General features: G+C 40.4%; 1 protein-coding gene across 1 annotated transcript; it reads left to right on the top strand.

The window, feature by feature from the left end:
* The first annotated feature begins 326 nt into the window (after nucleotides 1-326).
* Nucleotides 327-9,329, top strand: LOC148046370 (vomeronasal type-2 receptor 26-like). The gene is made up of 7 exons (XM_087714702.1): nucleotides 327-372; nucleotides 578-746; nucleotides 1,779-2,070; nucleotides 2,857-3,711; nucleotides 5,677-5,904; nucleotides 7,105-7,231; nucleotides 8,056-9,329. Exons 1-7 carry the CDS (start codon nucleotides 327-329, stop codon nucleotides 8,976-8,978), a joined length of 2,640 nt encoding a protein of 879 aa, XP_087570828.1. The 3' UTR covers nucleotides 8,979-9,329.
* The last annotated feature ends 7,950 nt before the right edge of the window (nucleotides 9,330-17,279 follow it).

Below are 17,279 nucleotides of genomic sequence, written 5' to 3'. Positions count from 1 at the left end.
ACCATGTCTTAAAACATGTCAGCAAAATGGAGGGGCAGAAGAGATATGCATTTAACTGAATTGGCAGATTGTGAGATGAGAAGAGAGAATTTATCTGGGTACTAAGCAATCTCTTGCTCTTTTAATCAGCATTGCTTTCCTTGGATTGAGAAAGCAAGACTCAAAATCTGTTATGATCCCAAGATCATTTCTTTATTCCCTGATGAGGAGATGGGTCACATAATCTCGTCAACTGGAAAAATATTTGAATAGCTTTGGGAAAGGGAATTGCCTACCTACCTAAATTAATTAAACTTGTTTTTTGGGCATGCACAGAACCTAGGGGGATGGTGCAGTTTAAGTTTACCATTAGCAACAACTCCTGGAGACTCAGTAGGTGGCATTATGAATCACTCAGATGATAATTATTGTAATCTACAACTTTAGATATGCATAAAACCAATAGAGAGTCTATTTCATTGCCCCAGGCAAAGTGTTGTGAAAAAGATGTGGCTGCACTCTTATGAATGGAGCCAAATTACCTTGGCATTCAACATACTTTGCCATGGGTTTCTACTCTCTTTTTTTCTCCTCCAAGCTTCTTTCAACAAGACCTTTAACCCCATTTGCAGTAAGAAACTTCGTTTTCGGCTTAGTTTCCCTGCTCACTTCAGTGATGTAGTCATTGGAGAATTTGTATCTACTGTATATTCTGAATTGCCTTTACTGCACTTTATGAAATTTCCAGAAGGATCTTTGAGAGGATGGCAAGTACTCCTTTGAAAGAAAATGATCTGCCCTTGAAGGGTTGGTTTTTTTTTTAAGGGGATTGTATTCAAGATATAAGGGACACAGAGGCTCAGTTACTAAGACACTGAGCTTGTCAATCAGAAAATTCAGCAGTTCGGCGGTTCAAATCCCTAATGTTGTGTAGCGGAGTGAGCTCCCATTATTTGTCCCAGCTTCTGCCAGCCTACCAGTTTGAAAGCATGTAAAAGTGCAAGTATAAAAATAGGCCCTACCTTTGGTAGGAAGGTAACAGCGTTTTGTGCACCTTTGGCATTTAGTCATGCTGGCCACATGACCACGGAGACCTCTTCGGATTCTTTGGTTTAGAAACGGAGATGAGCAAACTGTCCCTACCAGTTTGGCAAGTGTATCTTAAGTATTTGGATTGTCATTAATAGATTGCACAATTCATCAGCTTCTGCCCTCCAGTTGAATTGTTGCCCTACATACATGAAACAATCCTTGCAATTGCATTAAACTTCTGTTTTAAACTTCTCAAAATGTGATACACTAATGCTGTCAGATCCTCAAGTGAGATTCAGACCCTCCAATTCAGTTCCTCACTCGATGCCTTCCTCACTTCTGGAATTTCTTAACTTCTGAAATTTAAGAATCAAAGCTTTTGTCCCCATTACTTTTCCTGCCACATTTGTTAAGTGAATCACTACAGTTCTCAAATAAGTAAATTTTGTGAGATGAATCTGGCTTCCCAATTACATTTGCTTGTCAGAAGGTTCCAAAATGTGATCATATGATCACAGAACACTGCAATAGCCATAAATATGAATCAGTTGCCAGGCACCCAAATAAATATCAGGTGACCAAGGGGATGCTGTAATGGTTCTAAGTGTGAGAAATGGTCATAAATCACTTTTTTCAGTGCCATTGTAACTTTGTATGGTCTGTTGTAAGCTGAGGACTTCTTGAACTAATTCAAGCAGTCAAATACATCATTTTAGGGCTGAAGGAAAACATTAATATTGTAGAACTAAATGAAATTTTTCTTGCAGGCCATTGCCTAAAAATTTACAGCATGTCTTAGCCTTCAGTTTTGCCATTCAGGAGATCAACATGAATGAGGACCTGTTACCCAACATCACCTTGGTCTCCAAGATACATGATAATGGTTTTCAGGCAATGAAAGCCTCTCAGAACCTTTTGGATCTCTTCTTTCTTGAAAGCTGGTGTCCCTTCAATTACAGAAAGGGAAAGGACCAAAATATCATGGCTGTCATTGGTGATCTTCCTTCCCAGAACACCATCCAGATAGCCAACATCTTAAATGCCTACAAAATTCCACAGGTAAGGATCTGGGCTCACATAAATGCTCAAGCAGGACGAGGAAAAGGTGGTAGTTAAAAAAAACTATCGGAGGACGAAAATTGGGAGTAATCTCTCAAAAGCAGATCAAATTTTTATTTGTTTATTTTGTCACAGAAATGCAATGCATCAATTAATATTGCAACAGGAGTAATTCTTAATAAGCACAAACATTTCATTTGGTGTGTAAGAAATTGTTTAACTGTCCTTCTTGCTATCTTGATTCTTCTTCTCCTCCTCCTCCTCCTCCTCCTCCTCCTCCTCCTTCTCAGTTTCAACCTTAGCTATTATTGGTAGCAATGTGTCTGATATTGTCTTTCCATCTTCTGTGCATGCCTCTTGTTATTTTATTTTCTTCTCTTGTTCTTTATGCCTTACCAATTTTAAATATATTGATCAGTAAAGAAATAGATATGTTGCTCTCATAATGTACAGAAAAAAAGTTATTTGAGTATCAAGATGGGAAATTAATACTGTCAAATCCTTAAAGAATAAGCCTCCTCTTTTTTTACCCATTCCTTCTATTTTTGCTTAGCACAATCAAAAACTAAGAATACTTGGTCTAAAAAGTGATGAATGGAAAACTAATGAAGGGCTTATAGCAAAAGCTATAAGGAAAGACTGGTTGATCCCCAGATTTAACATTTAACATCAGGACTTTTGATTGAAATAAGGTGCAAAAGAAATGTACTTCCTTCCTTCTTGTTGACATATCTGCAAAAACAGTAACTAGTCTAAAAGCACATCATTATTATTCCCACTCTGCAGCTCAGTTTTGGAACTTTTGACCTGGCATTGAGTGATAAACAGCAGTTCCCTTCTTTCTTTTGGATGACTCCAAATGAAAACCTCCAGTATGCTGGGATTATTCAGCTCCTGAAATATTTTGGATGGAATTGGATTGATCTTCTCATTCCAGAAGATGCCACTGGAGAGAGATTTCTCAGAATTCTGAGACCAAAATTCATCCAGAGTGACATTTGCATTTCTTTAATTCAGTTTGTTCCAAGAGTGATCACTTATAACCCCAGTTTCTTACGGAAGAGTAATCTAAATAACATAGGACGTCTCCTGTGGTATAGTAAAACCAATGTAATACTTGTTTATGGGGACATGGAATCTATAGAAGGTTTACGAATAATTCTTGAAGCCTATGAAATTGGTAGCAGGTGCCCAATAGAGAGGATTTGGATCATAAGTGCTCTCTGGGATGTCACATCTGTCTTTGAGTCAAAGAAATTCACCACATTCTCCTTCAATGGCAGCTTGTCTTTTGCCCTACACACAAATAGGGTTCCAGGCTTTCAAGAGTACCTGGAGAACCTAAATCCATATCACTCTAAAGTGTCTTTTTTACCTATGTTCTGGAGTGTCGCATTTATCTGTTCATTTCCAATAAGCAGTATACTTGCACCAGGCCAAAGAAAATGCACTGGGAAAGAGGATTTGGGGAGTCTCCCTGGAACTGTCTTTGAAATGGAGATGTCTGGCCAGAACTACAGTATTTACAATGCTGTGTATGCTGTAGCACATGGTCTCCATGCTATATATTCATCCAGAGCCAAGCAGAAGACAAGAGGCAATGAAGAGAAGTGGAATTTTCTGAAAGTCCAACCTTGGAAGGTGAGTTACGTTGCCTTTCAATGGGAATGTAGCCATAATAATATAGTTATTTTAATGTTTACAAAATTCACTAAGTATACTTTTATGAATGAAGACAAATATACACGTCCCAGGATAACGATGAGAGATTGAATCTAGGTCGGTCAATGGGAGATTTACTCATCCGAGCTTCCCGGCTCATGCTGGAAATGATCTTAATGATATTTATGTCTATTGAAATATATGCTTTGGGCTGTTTATTTTATATTTTGTATTTTTTTATTTTTTTAACAATTTAAAACATAAAAATTCAATATCTATATAAAAAGTGTGTTTGCAGATTCATTCCTTGATTACCTTTTCCAGAATCTTCCCAGGTATTCAGGTCAGGCTGATAGGTCTGAGGTTTGCTGGATTTATCTTTTACCCCATTTTTGAAGATGGGGACTACATCAGCTATTTTCCAGTTCTCTGGTAGTTCTCTAGTACTCCAGGATCTTTGAAAGATATAGTTCAGTGAGATCATGTCTGCCAGTTCCTTCAGAATCTTGGGATTTAATCCATCTGGTTCTCATGATTTGAATTCATCTAGGGTGGACAGGTGCTCTCTTACCATTTTCTTCTCTATTTTAAGTTCTATTCCTGATATGTTTTTCATAGTTCTGTTTTTGATAGATTGAATTGTTTTTTCTTCCTTTTGTGTAAAGCCAGATGTAAAAAATGAATTAAGCAGTTCTTCTTTCTCTCTGATGCTCACCATCTTCTTGCCATTTTCTCCCACTGATGGACCAATTCTTTCCTTGAGTTTTTTCTTGTTTTTTACATGTTAAAAGAAGGGTTTTTTCTCACAAGATTTTGAGCCTTAGTTTTCCTGATTTCATATTTGCAGCCTTGGGTTATTTGTTGATATTCTGCCTTAATTGGGTACCCCGCATTCCACTTTTTATACCTATTCTTTTTGTCTTTCAAATTTATAATTTTAGTTGTGTAGAGGCTTAATCCTTGTGGAAATTTAGATTTTTATTTACAGATATTATTAGATATAGGGAAGTAATCTTTTCCCAGTGATGTTCTGCTTCCTTTCCAATCTTCAAGCCCAAAAAACCCTCAAATCCAAGAAAAGACTCCAATTTTGCAACAGTTGAGTAGCAGAAGAAAAATTCACCAAAGTAGACAGAAGGAAGAATTTTGCAAAATAATAATAATAATTGATGAAATGAAAGGCAAGGGTATGATAGAATGACAAAACTTGTATTTCTCTGAGATATGTTTGGTGTAGGCATTTTCTGTCCCATGCCTGAAGAAAATTTGATTTAATATATCAAGGTCATCATTTAACTTCTTAATCGTGTTTTCTGGAATAGAACTCCAATAAATACATTTTCTTGGGTTATCCATTATATATAATGGGCTTGCCACAAAGAAGAGGGAGTCAAGATATACTCCAAAACACTTGAAAGCAGGACAAGAAGCAATGGATGGAAAATAATCAAGGAGAAAAGCAATTTAGAACTAAGGAGAAATTTCTTGATAGTTAAAACAATTAATCAGTAGAATGACTTGCTTCCAGAAGTTGTGGGTGTGCTAACACTGGATGATTTTAAGAAGAGATTGGATAACTATTTTTCTAAAATGGTACAAGGTTTCCCGGTGGAGCAGGGAGTTGGACAAGAAGAGATGAAAATATCCAAATTCCCTTCCAAATCTTTTATTCTATTATTGTGTTATATTTCTTGGCAATTGTTTTTATCCATCATGAAGTACAAATAAGAAATATATGTACAAATATATCTATTAGTAATACTTAAACATAAAAATATGAATATAGTCCTGCAAAACAGAATTATGCCGTTGGAACATTAAAAAATACTTTCAACTCAAATGTTTGATTGTTCATTAAAAACTGGTTGAGCACCATTTGATGAATCCCATATTGTATTGCCTGCTATGGACACCAATTTCTCATTTGTCTCTCTTATCTTTTAGCTTCGTTTATTTCTGAAAAAGCTCCATTTCAACAATAGTGTTGGGGAAGAAATAGCTTTCAATGAGAATGGAAACCTGGCAGCAGCATACGATATCATCAACTTGATTACTTTCCCCAATCGATCCTTTCAGAAGGTCCAAGTTGGACATATTGAACCTCTGAGTTCTCAAAAGGAAGACTTCGCCATAAATACATCTGTCATTGTATGGAACCCCAAATTTAAGAAGGTGAGTTAAACAAACCAAATAAAACATGGGGATATTTTTTCAAATTTCTACAATTTTAAACCAGTAATCTTAGAGTAGTTCCAAGATCATTTGATATCTTCTGAATGTTGTTAGAACACTCTTGTATTATGGAAAAATGTACATTACACTTTCAGATTGTAGGGAAAGGGAGCTCTGATCACTGGGGTTTTGGACCCTTTGAGTTCAGGGGCTTCTTGAGAGCTAGTGAAGTGGAAGATTCATCTTTTGAAAGGTAACACTGAATGGATGATTTACCTTTCTCCTTTAAAAAAAAATATGAAAAATAACACTTAATCCTATTGGGTGAAGGGTCTGACAGCTCACTATAAAAGGGCTGTTGTCAGACTCAACCTTCGATGGATTGTTCTCACTTGTTGTACTTAATAAAGAGCTTTTGTTACCATTAACCCTGTTTGGGCCTATCCATTACCCAATCTAACAAGAAGATAGATAGATAGATAGATAGATAGATAGATAGATAGATAGATGGATGGATGGATGGATGGATGGATGGATGGATGGATGGATGGATGGATGGATGGATGGATGGATGGATGGATGGATGGATGGATGGATGGATGGACGGACGGACAGACGGACAGATGGATGATTGATAGATAAACAGACCGACAGATAGACAGACTTTCCCACTGATGAGTACTCTGTAGTTTGAATCAGCTGAATCAATGAAAATTGTGATACCACCCTTGAGTGGCAACATAACAGAGGAATAATTGGAAAAGGATACCAAATGCTAAACAGGAATATTTTGGCTGTCAGCTCGGCAAGTTTCAACATTCTTTCCCATACATCACAAATTTATTTTGGATTTTCTTATTACTATTCAAATTTAAAACAGCTCATTAAGGTCATGAGAAACATACTCTTTCATGATCCTCTTTAGGACATCTCAAGTTCCTTTATGTAATGTGAAGAGGTGTCCGGATTTGGATTTGTCTTCAAATTTTCAATAGCAGTTCAAAGACATTTCAGATTTTAAATGCTCCTCTGACTAATTCTAGCAATCGGTCCTAGGAATTCCAAATTTTGCATTATTAGAAATTACAAGAAACTGTGGTGGGCGGGGTTGGGCTTATTTAAAGACCGTGACTGCTGACTGGTTGATTCAAAGCTTGATTCTAATCCATTTTAATGTCTTCCTCTGGCCATTCTCATTAGACACCACCTTCTGCCACCTGTGTAGAAAGCTGCCATCCTGGGTACCGGAAATTGATTGAGGAGGGAAAACAGGTTTGCTGCTATGACTGTGTCAAGTGTTCAGAGGGAAGCATTTCCACCATGATTGGTAAGAAAAAAGAGATCTGTGTTTCTTTAAAAATACATTTTGTTCTAACCAAGTTTGGGTTCTTGAATGTACCATATTTTTCAGAGCATAATACACACCATTTCCCCCCCAAAAAGTGGGTGAAAATCTGGGTGAATCTTATACTGTGAATACAGGGTTTTTGGCCTCCAGAAACCCCACACCCCTTCACAAAAATGGATGTGCAGAAGGTTTGGAATGCTTGAAAAATGCTCCTGGGGACTGGGGAGGGCAAACAGGAGGGAAATGTGGACTGGTCTTTGCTCATTCCCCCCCCCCTGGCCTCAGGAGCACTCTGCAAGCCTCCTAAAAGCTATGCATGCTCTTTTTTTGGCAAAAAGGGCCATTTTTTCTTGTCCCCCCCCCCCAAAAAAAATGCAGCCCCAGGAGCACTATGCAATCCTCTCAAACTCTCTGCATGCCTTATTTTTTCACAAAAAATGATGTGTGCAGTGGTTTGGGAGGTCTGCAGAATGCAATATTTTTTTTTAGTTCACCTCTTCAAAATCGTATACTCCCAAAAATACGGTGGTTTTAAAGAAAAGCATGGATTGATTGGGATCTCTCACCAGCCTTGTTCTCTTTCTTCTTTTTTTAAGTAAAAACATTTCTTTATTTAATTGTGTAATCTCTTGATCAGGAAACGTACTGTATTGAATACAAAATAAACTTTAAAAGGATTTTCTTAAAGCAAAACATTTAAGAGGTTTATTGTCTCCCAAAACACCTTCAGGATGGAATAATTTTTAAGAACTTAATTCTATTTAATGTGTAGACTTTTTAGAGAGTTTATTTATGGTTTTCAGATTCCAACCAATGTGAGAGGTGTCCCACAGAGCAATATCCAAATGAGAAACACCATCAATGTATTCCCAAAATTATCACCTACTTATCCTACAAAGAAGTCCTGGGAGAAGTCCTGACTGGCTTTGCTATTTCTTTTGCTGTCATCACAATTGTGGTGATGGGGACATTCATCTTCCACCAGAACACTCCCATCGTCAAAGCCAACAATTGGGATATCACCTGCACCCTGCTTGTCTCGCTCCTGCTGTGTTTTCTTTGCTCCTTCCTCTTCCTCGGATGTCCAGGGAAAGTCACATGTCTGTTCCGGCAAGCAGTTTTTGGAGTTGTCTTCTCCATTGCAGTGTCTTGTGTGTTAGCCAAAACCATCACTGTGGTTCTGGCCTTCATGGCCACAAAGCCAGGGAACCGCATGAGGTGGTGGGTGGGGAAAAGGCTGTCCATCTCAGTCATTGTTTTTTGCTCCCTTATTCAAACAAGCATCTGTGCTGTCTGGTGGACCATTTCTCCTCCTTTCCCAGAGTTGGACATGCATTCCCAGCTGGATGAGATCTTAGTGCAATGCAACGAAGGCTCGGAGATCATGTTTTACCTTGTGCTGGGCTACATGTGGCTTCTGGCCCTCATCAGCTTCACAGTGGCCTTCTTTGCCCGGAAGTTGCCCGACACGTTCAATGAAGCCAAGCTCATCACCTTCAGCATGCTGGTCTTCTGCAGTGTTTGGGTATCCTTTCTGCCTACGTACTTGAGCACCAAGGGGAAATCCATGGTGGCTGTGGAAGTCTTCTCTATCTTGGCTTCAAGTGGTGGTTTACTAGCTTGCATTTTCCTGCCCAAGTGCTACATTATCATACTGAGGCCAGAGCTGAATACGAGGGAGCAGCTAGTTAGGAAAAAGAATGATGTGATTTCAAGAGCAACATGAATGATAGCTGAATTCTATGATGCTATAAAAAGAACATGAAAATAATCGGCCAATGAATTTCATTCAGGAATAGTTGTCTTCTCCCATTTTTAATAGCAATAACATTTAGATGTGTATACTGCCCCATAGTGCTTTATAGCATCGTCTGGATAGTTTACTATGTAAGCATTATTTTCATACTGCTCCCAAAATCTGGGTCCATCCTTCCAATCTTGGAAGGATGGAAGCCTGAGTCAACCTTGAGTGCCCTCAGGATTGAAGTCAAGGCTTTGGGCAAAGTTTAAAGGCAAATTTGCTCTTACTATGCCCTCTGGGTTCTTAATGTAAGAAACTTCACAAATACACAATAACAAGGAGAGAAAAATGTGCAGAACTTTTTCTAGATGAAGGCTTCTTTGTTCAGAAATAAAGTGCTTGGTTTTTTCCAGAACTGATATTGTTTATTGAGTAAGATTTTTTCTAATATATATTTAGACTTAGACTTAAACTTAGAATAACTTTATTGTCACTTGAAATGTACGCTAATTGGCATACATTAAAATAAAATTTCATTCCATACAGCTGTCAAAGGGTCATCTCCTCCAAAATACACTATATAAAGATGATAAATAAATAAGTAAATAAATAAATTAGCATATGCCCATATACCCAAATATATTGTATGACACAGAGAAATAATACAGTCTAGTTTGGATTTATAAATGTACAGGGTGAGAAAAACAAATCTTGCGAGTTTACCGCACAGATGGCATAGGGAACAAAGCTGTTACAGAATCAGGTAGTCCTGGTAGAAATACTTCAAAACCTCCTCCCAGAGGGAAGCAACAGAAACAGTCCATAAAGTGGGTGTGTGGGGTCTCTAACAATGCTTTAAGCACATAGCACTTATAAGCAGTATCCTGAATAACAGGAAGCAGCCTTCCTATAGCCTTCCTGGCTGTCCTTACCACTCTCTATATAGACTTTCTGACTGAGGCACTACCACCAAAGCAAACAGTGATGAAGAGATTGTTTGTTAAAATGATCTCAATCGTCCCTCTGGAAAAAGTGATGAGGACAGAAGGAGAAAGATGTGCTCATCTGACACAGAAATGCAGGTGTTGGTTTGCTTCACTCAGGATGACATATGGAGAGACCAATTCAGATTGTTAATTGTCTGCACCTCCAGATACTTAATGCTATTGATCACCTTTAGAGCTGCATTCTTGATACTGAGTGTACTATGACAATGCCGGCTCTTTTTAAAATCTACAATGATCTCTTTGTTTTATTAATATTTAGAATCTAGTTACTTTAATTACAATAAAATACTAATATGATTTATAGTTATGCATTTAGGGGGACGCAATAACTCAGTGGCTAAAATACATAGCTTATAGATCAGAAGGTCGACAGTTCGGTGGTTTGAATCCCTAGCACTGCATAATGGAGTGAGTTCCCAATACTTGTCCCAGCTCCTGTCAACCTAGCAGTTCGAAAGCACATAAAAAGTGCAAGTAGAAAAATAGGGACCACTTTGGTGGGAAGGTAACAGTGCTCTGAGCACCTCCATACGCCTTCATGAGTCATGCCACATGACCACGGAGTCTTCAGACAACGCTGGTTCTTTGCCTTAAAAGCAGAGATGAGCACAGCCCCTAGAGCTGGAATGGGGGGGGGGGTGTCTTTATCTTTACCTATTTATTGGTACCCTCTTTCCAATACATTTTCTTTTTAATATCATATTTTAAATTTATGGGATGGGGATCTGCAAGAGTAATAGCAATAGCATTCAGACTTATATACTGCTTCACGGTGCTTTACAGTCCTCTCTAAGCAGTTTACAGAGTCAGCCTATTGCCCCCAACACTCTGGGTCCTCATTTTACCCACCTCGGAAGGATGGAAGGCTGAGTCAACTTTGAGCCTGGTGAGACCCGAACTGCCAAACAGCTAGCAGCCAGTGATCAAGAGAAGTAGCCTACAGTACTGGACTCTAACCACTGCACTACTGCAGCTCTTGAATGTTATCCTCTGCTATACAAGATGAAAAGTTGAGCCAACCAAATTACTTCTGTACTTGTGGAAACACTTTTTGCCTAGTTATTGCTTCAGCTTGCAATATTTATGCAATTTTAGGATCATTTTCTTTGCCATCTTATCCCTTATTTTGTTCATTTATTTGTTTATTAAATTTTTTAAACAACCCACCGCATACGGAAGGCAACAAAAATTTAAAACCACAAATAGAAACAACAGATATACAAATACATAAAAATCATATGAATGGTAAATATAAAAACAGAGCTACAAATTCTAGGCACAGAGGGAGTAAAAACACCCATCTCAGCAATAGAGCCATCTAAACACGTCTCCCATTCCCTGGGAGCCCCAGGTTTGATAATAAAATCAGTTCTTGAGGGCCTTCAGGAATAAAACAGGATGGCTCATCTAATTTTAAGGACAATGAATGTTTCATAAGCAGGGAAACATAAACAGAGAAGTTCAATTCCATGGAAACCACTGAGTGCATGTCTTTATATGACAGTCCCTACAGGATGTATTCTCTGGCAGATCTGATGAGGTGACCTGATGTAATCAGGGAGACGCAGTCCATAAAATAGCCTGGTCCCGTCTCATGAAGGGCTTTATAGATCAAAACCAGCACCTTGAATTGAACTGGTAATCAATGCAGCTCACAGAGCAGAAGTATAGCATGGGCTGTTTTAGCTGTGAAAGTGCTGTTGCATTCTGTACCAGGTGAAGCTTCCACATTCAAGGGCAGCCCCATGTAGACTGCATTGCAGTAATCCAATATGGAGGTGACTTGGGCATGAGTAGCTATGATCAGGGCCTACCAATGCAGAAATAAGTTACACAAAGGATCTCCTAGCCATAGCTGCCATCTGCTCATTTAGCTTGAGTTATTTGAAGGACCTCCAGGTTGGATCAATCTGGGGCCATGTAACTCCATCCAGTGCTAAGATTGCAAATTTTGCAACCCGTGGGTCCCCGAATTCAGAGTCATTTCCAGACTTCAGCTGGTATCACATAGGAATGACCAAGATCCAAATTGAAGAAGAAAGCCCAGTTAACAAGGACAACAGAGAGAGACATATTTACCGTATTTTCACCCATATAACCCGCGGGTTATACGCGTTTTTTACAAACACAGCACGCCCCTGCGGGGTATAAAAGTGGGCGGGGTATAACATTTTACACAGATTGACTACAGTAAATTGACCCGCCACGAGTAAGGGAGAAGGGAAACTGCTGAGACGAAAGCCTGTGCCATTTGCAGAAGGGTTGGAGGAACGGGAGGAACGGGAGACGAAAGCCTGTGCCATTTGCGGAAGGGTTGGAGGAACGGGAGACGAAAGCCTGTGCCATTTGCAGAAGGGTTGGAGGAACGGGAGATGAAAGCCTGTGCCATTTGCGGAAGGGTTGGAGGAACGGGAGGAACGGGAGACCCCACAGCCCATTGACCCCTCCATGTTTCCAACGTGGCCAGCCAAAAGCGAAGCGTGTGAAACGAGGCACAAGCCCGCGACCCCCAGAAGGAGGACTGGGGTACAGTCAGCTGGGTGACGATGACATTAAAGATACTTCCTTATGGCATAGTTTATACTCCTTCACTTCAGAGCGGGGCTAGGAGAGCTTTTCCTCCCACGGAGTTCAATAAAGTAGATGGAAGGGAGGGAGGAAGGGTCCCTCCCTCTTACTTTCCGCCCATTGAGATGAACCAGAGCCCTTCTTGAACCAGAGCCGCTTGCGTTGATATACTGTCCATCTATCCGTCCATCCATCCACCCTTCCTAAATAACAAAACAATAAAATAACCTTTTACAAGAAAATCCGCTCAAATCCTCTTACAAATATCTGGGGATATGGATTTTTGCTTCTTTGGGGAAAAAATATTTCCTTCCACTCCCCTCCAGAAGAACGCAGAGGCTTTCGGCTCACTTTCCTTCCCGTTCCCCCAACCCTTCCGCAGCTGGCAGAGGCTTTGGGCTCACGTTCCTTCCCCCCCCCCAACCCTTCCGCAAATGGCACAGGTGTTCGTCTCCCGTTCCTCCCGTTCCTCCAACCCTTCCGCAAATGGCACAGGCTTTCGTCTCCCGTTCCTCCAACCCTTCCGCAAATGGCACAGGCTTTCGTCTCCCGTTCCTCCAACCCTTCCGCAAATGGCACAGGCTTTCGTCTCCCGTTCCTCCCATTCCTCCAACCCTTCCGCAAATGGCACAGGCTTTCGTCTCCCATTCCTCCAACCCTTCCGCAAATGGCACAGGCTTTCGTCTCCCGTTCCTCCAACCCTTCCGCAAATGGCACAGGCTTTCGTCTCCCGTTCCTCCCATTCCTTCCCCCTTCCCCCCCCAACCCTTCCGCAGCTCGCAGAGGCTTTCGGCTCACTTTCCTTCCCATTCCCCCAACTCTTCCGCAGCTGGCAGAGGCTTTGGGCTCACGTTCCTTCCCCCCCCAACCCTTCCGCAAATGGCACAGGTGTTCGTCTCCCGTTCCTCCCGTTCCTCCAACCCTTCCGCAAATGGCACAGGCTTTCGTCTCCCGTTCCTCCAACCCTTCCGCAAATGGCACAGGCTTTCGTCTCCCGTTCCTCCCATTCCTCCAACCCTTCCGCAAATGGCACAGGCTTTCGTCTCCCGTTCCTCCAACCCTTCCGCAAATGGCACAGGCTTTCGTCTCCCGTTCCTCCCATTCCTTCCCCCTTCCCCCCCCAACCCTTCCGCAGCTCGCAGAGGCTTTCGGCTCACTTTCCTTCCCATTCCCCCAACTCTTCCACAGCTGGCAGAGGCTTTGGGCTCACGTTCCTTCCCCCCCCAACTCTTCCGCAAATGGCACAGGCTTTCGTCTCCCATTCCTCCCGTTCCTCCAACCCTTACGCAAATGGCACAGGCTTTCGTCTCCCGTTCCTCCCATTCCTTCCCCCTTCCCCCCCCCCAACCCTTCTGCAGCTAGCAGAGGCTTTCAGCTCAGCAGTTTCCCTTCTCCCTTACGGTACTCGTCGCAGGTTATATATGTGGGCGGGGTATATGGAAAATATTTTACATGATCTGGAAAACCTGCGGGTTATTCGCGTGGGTGGGTTATTTGTGTGGGCGGGTGATATGGGTGAAAATACGGTACTCATTCAGGTGGTGGGTTGCCAATATTTTAACTACAGGTTCGGGTGTGCTCACACATACGCATGTGTGCACAATGCTTCTGTGCATGCGTAGAAGTTTCTGGGTGGGTGGGCAGAGCCTCCTGCCACCACTAATACCAGTTCGCCAGTTGCGGGCCAAACCGGCAGCAACCCATCTCAGCCAGTTAGAATACATAGTTCTCGCTCAGTCTTGATGCAAACATCTCCATTGTGGGAAGAATTCATAAATATTATAACTGTTAGAAATATTTTACAGGGATTCACATGTTAACTAACCCAGCTTTCCAAAACAGGTTCTTGGTTAACAGTCTCAAAGATCCTTTAAATTCACAGAAAACATAACATAATTAATTAAACACTTATTTCAAATTATAAATTTGACACATAAGCAAACACACAAAACTCAATTAACATGAAAACATAATTATAATGCTCACAGATTAAAGGAAGAGACCCAATCCATAACACTAGATTTAACAAATGTGGGTCAAGTGTCACCCTAGATATAGCACAAACACACTTGTGCATCCAGGACAAATTCCTTTTTGTATCCATTTTCTCTGCAACTGTCCCTATAGGCAACCTCTTTGATTGGAAATAAATAATTCTCCTTTCCTCGCAGATATCTATATTTCATTTTTATTTATTTTTATTTATTTTATTAATTTTTCTTTTCTGCACGTGCAGTCTGTCATCCTTGAGTAGAATCGTGTTGATGTCCATAATTCAGGGAGAAAATAAAGTATATGTCAGAGTTTGCAGCAGGACTCACATCCAGAAAGCACAAACAGGTAACTGATTCAGCAGGATTCATTAATGTCTCTTTATATATAATATAACATATGAAGTCAATATACAATATCAAAAGCAGGTTTTCCAATGTGGTAGTATATACAAGCAAACACAAGCAGAGGAGAGAACAGTTTCAGTTTCAGTTCAGAGCAGCAGACTAGTTTAGAGCTCAGCACAGACTCAGAGCTTTAGTACAGAACAACTGAGGGCTCCTTGCTGTCTCTTTATGGCTCACACTGCAAATAACGCTTCAGTTTCCAAACAGCCCTCATTGGCTGACCCAGTTTCCATGTCTATTCATTGACTGACCTTAATACCATGTCTCTGCCAGTCATGAACTCTCATACACACTAACAGTCTAGACTTAAGGGGATTTGTTGATTCAATACAATTTTGAAATCCTGGCACCACTTTGTATGGAGTGAGAATATACAGGGTGCCATTGTAGCAGTGTTGGGTTTCTGCCCGTTCGCACTGACTCCGGAGAAATGGTGGTGAAATTTACCAATCCGGGGATAGAAGGTCTGACCAGTGGACCCGGAAGTAACTTCCAGAATGCATGTCCGGCCTGGTTGCTCGCTCACCCTTGTCATCCCGTCACAGCTCGCTCGCTCCCCCACCTGTCCACACTAAACTAGCCCAGCCCACTGCTCACTGATTGGATGGAGGCAACCCGTTTAAAAGCGTGGTATCAGAGTCTTTCTCGTTTCCAAGCAGCTGTCGCATTGCGCTTGCTAGTCGATCCTCCCTTTGCTTCGCTTCGCCTTCCAGTAGCTTGCTGCTTCCCTCAGGTAAGCAACTAAGTGCAAGGGGGCGGCAGTAGGCTAGCTTATGCCAGCTTGCGGCTTTCACAAGGGAAGGCCTTCGAGGCCTTCCATCGTGAAAGCCGCAAGCTGGCTTACGCTGCATGGATGAAAGGCACTGGTTGGCGATGGTGGCAGCGGCAGCTTTCACACATGGCCCAAAGTGGCAGCAGCCTAGCTTTTGTGGCTTTCCTATTCCTGGCTAGGTCGAAGTGACCCAGGCTATCAGCAACACATGAACAGTTTTTTTTCCAGTCTAAGCAGAATAAATATTCCTTTATTCAAAATGGAGTCTATCAGATTCCTCAAATAACCTCAACCACTTTACTGAAATAACTAGAATTTCATCCCTATTCTTACAGATGGACCACAAAATACTCTGGAAAGTTTTTAAAGACATGGGAGTACGAGACTTGACTTTGCAACTGAACAACCAAAGGGCATGTTTCACATTGATTTGTATCTGAAATGTACAAGCTTTTTTCATTTCTCAATATTTAGAAAATTTTATTAATTTAGACAAATCATTCCTGTTGATAACATCCCCTTCAACTTATACAATAAAGTTTTCTTAATCCTTAGCAAAGACATTTATTTTATGCATAAAATAAAAGTGTTTACGCAAACAGTATCAGTTTCTAAGAAGTGAAAAGAAGCAAAAGCCATGAAAAGTTCAAAAAAAAATTAACAAAAGATTTCAGTGAGCTGTTAGAAGAGACAAGAAGCAATGTGACATCTGAAAAGATATGAAAGATGGAAACAGAAGTTAAAATTCTTAGCAAAGATTTTCTAAATGCTAAACAAAATTCCAACCTTGAACTGTTAAGCTAAATGACACAAATGGACAGATAGTAAATGGATTTAAGGAAGATATTTTTTCATATGGGGATATCTTATAAAACATATCAATGAACTTAAAAAGAATCTAGGTAAATCTCAAGCTGCCTTAGATGAGAGAAAAAGAAAAGAAGAACAATTAAAGAAGGTTCTAGAGAAGAAATCATTTTTTTCAACAAATGAGGCTTCCATCACAGCAATTATTTATAAATATGAATTACACAAAACAAAATAAAACTTTGATTTTGCAAACAAACGAGGGAAATGGCTGGCATACAAATGTGGGGGAAGAGAGAAGATATAAGGGAAATAAAAAGGGAAAATTTGTAATAACAGATAAGGTGAATAGGCAAAAAGTGTTTCATTTTGCAAGCAATACTAGTAGATGCAACATTATCATTCAATGAATCCCTCAGTGAATAAATGGGATGTAATCTATACATACAGTACTCTATTGTTACGCATGATATGTTTCAGTAAATTTGAAGATATACTTAGTATTTATCTTGTCATTATTTAGCAAAAGACCATTGTTTAGAGGAGGTGAGAGGTATCCAACCACCCTTCCCAAAGAGGAGTTTGTTGAGAAAACAGAGGATGAAGATGGATAGTGCTTGTATCTTCATATTTCCTCACCAACTGCCTGGAAAGTGGACTAGAATGTGTACAATAATAGTCTAAACAAGTAAAACATGCAGTGGTGGGTTTCAAAAGGTTTTACTGCCAGTTC

Source organism: Thamnophis sirtalis, unplaced genomic scaffold (assembly GCF_051295495.1).
Source record: "Thamnophis sirtalis isolate CommonGarterSnake01/CBP01778 unplaced genomic scaffold, rThaSir2_p1.2 scaffold_4, whole genome shotgun sequence".
Taxonomy (NCBI): Eukaryota; Metazoa; Chordata; class Lepidosauria; order Squamata; family Natricidae; genus Thamnophis; species Thamnophis sirtalis.
Note: the sequence above shows the minus strand (reverse complement) of the source record. Positions and strands in the feature narration are given on the sequence as shown.

What these genes read in the sequence shown, in the direction of transcription:
- LOC148046370 (XM_087714702.1), top strand. Translation starts at nt 327, where the DNA reads ATGGTGCAGTTTAAGTTTACCATTAGCAACAACTCCTGGAGACTCA. An exon ending in TGAAAGTCCAACCTTGGAAG is followed by an intron (nt 3,712 to 5,676) that starts GTGAGTTACGTT and finishes CTTATCTTTTAG; the next exon opens with CTTCGTTTATTTCTGAAAAA. An exon ending in AAGCATTTCCACCATGATTG is followed by an intron (nt 7,232 to 8,055) that starts GTAAGAAAAAAG and finishes TATGGTTTTCAG; the next exon opens with ATTCCAACCAATGTGAGAGG.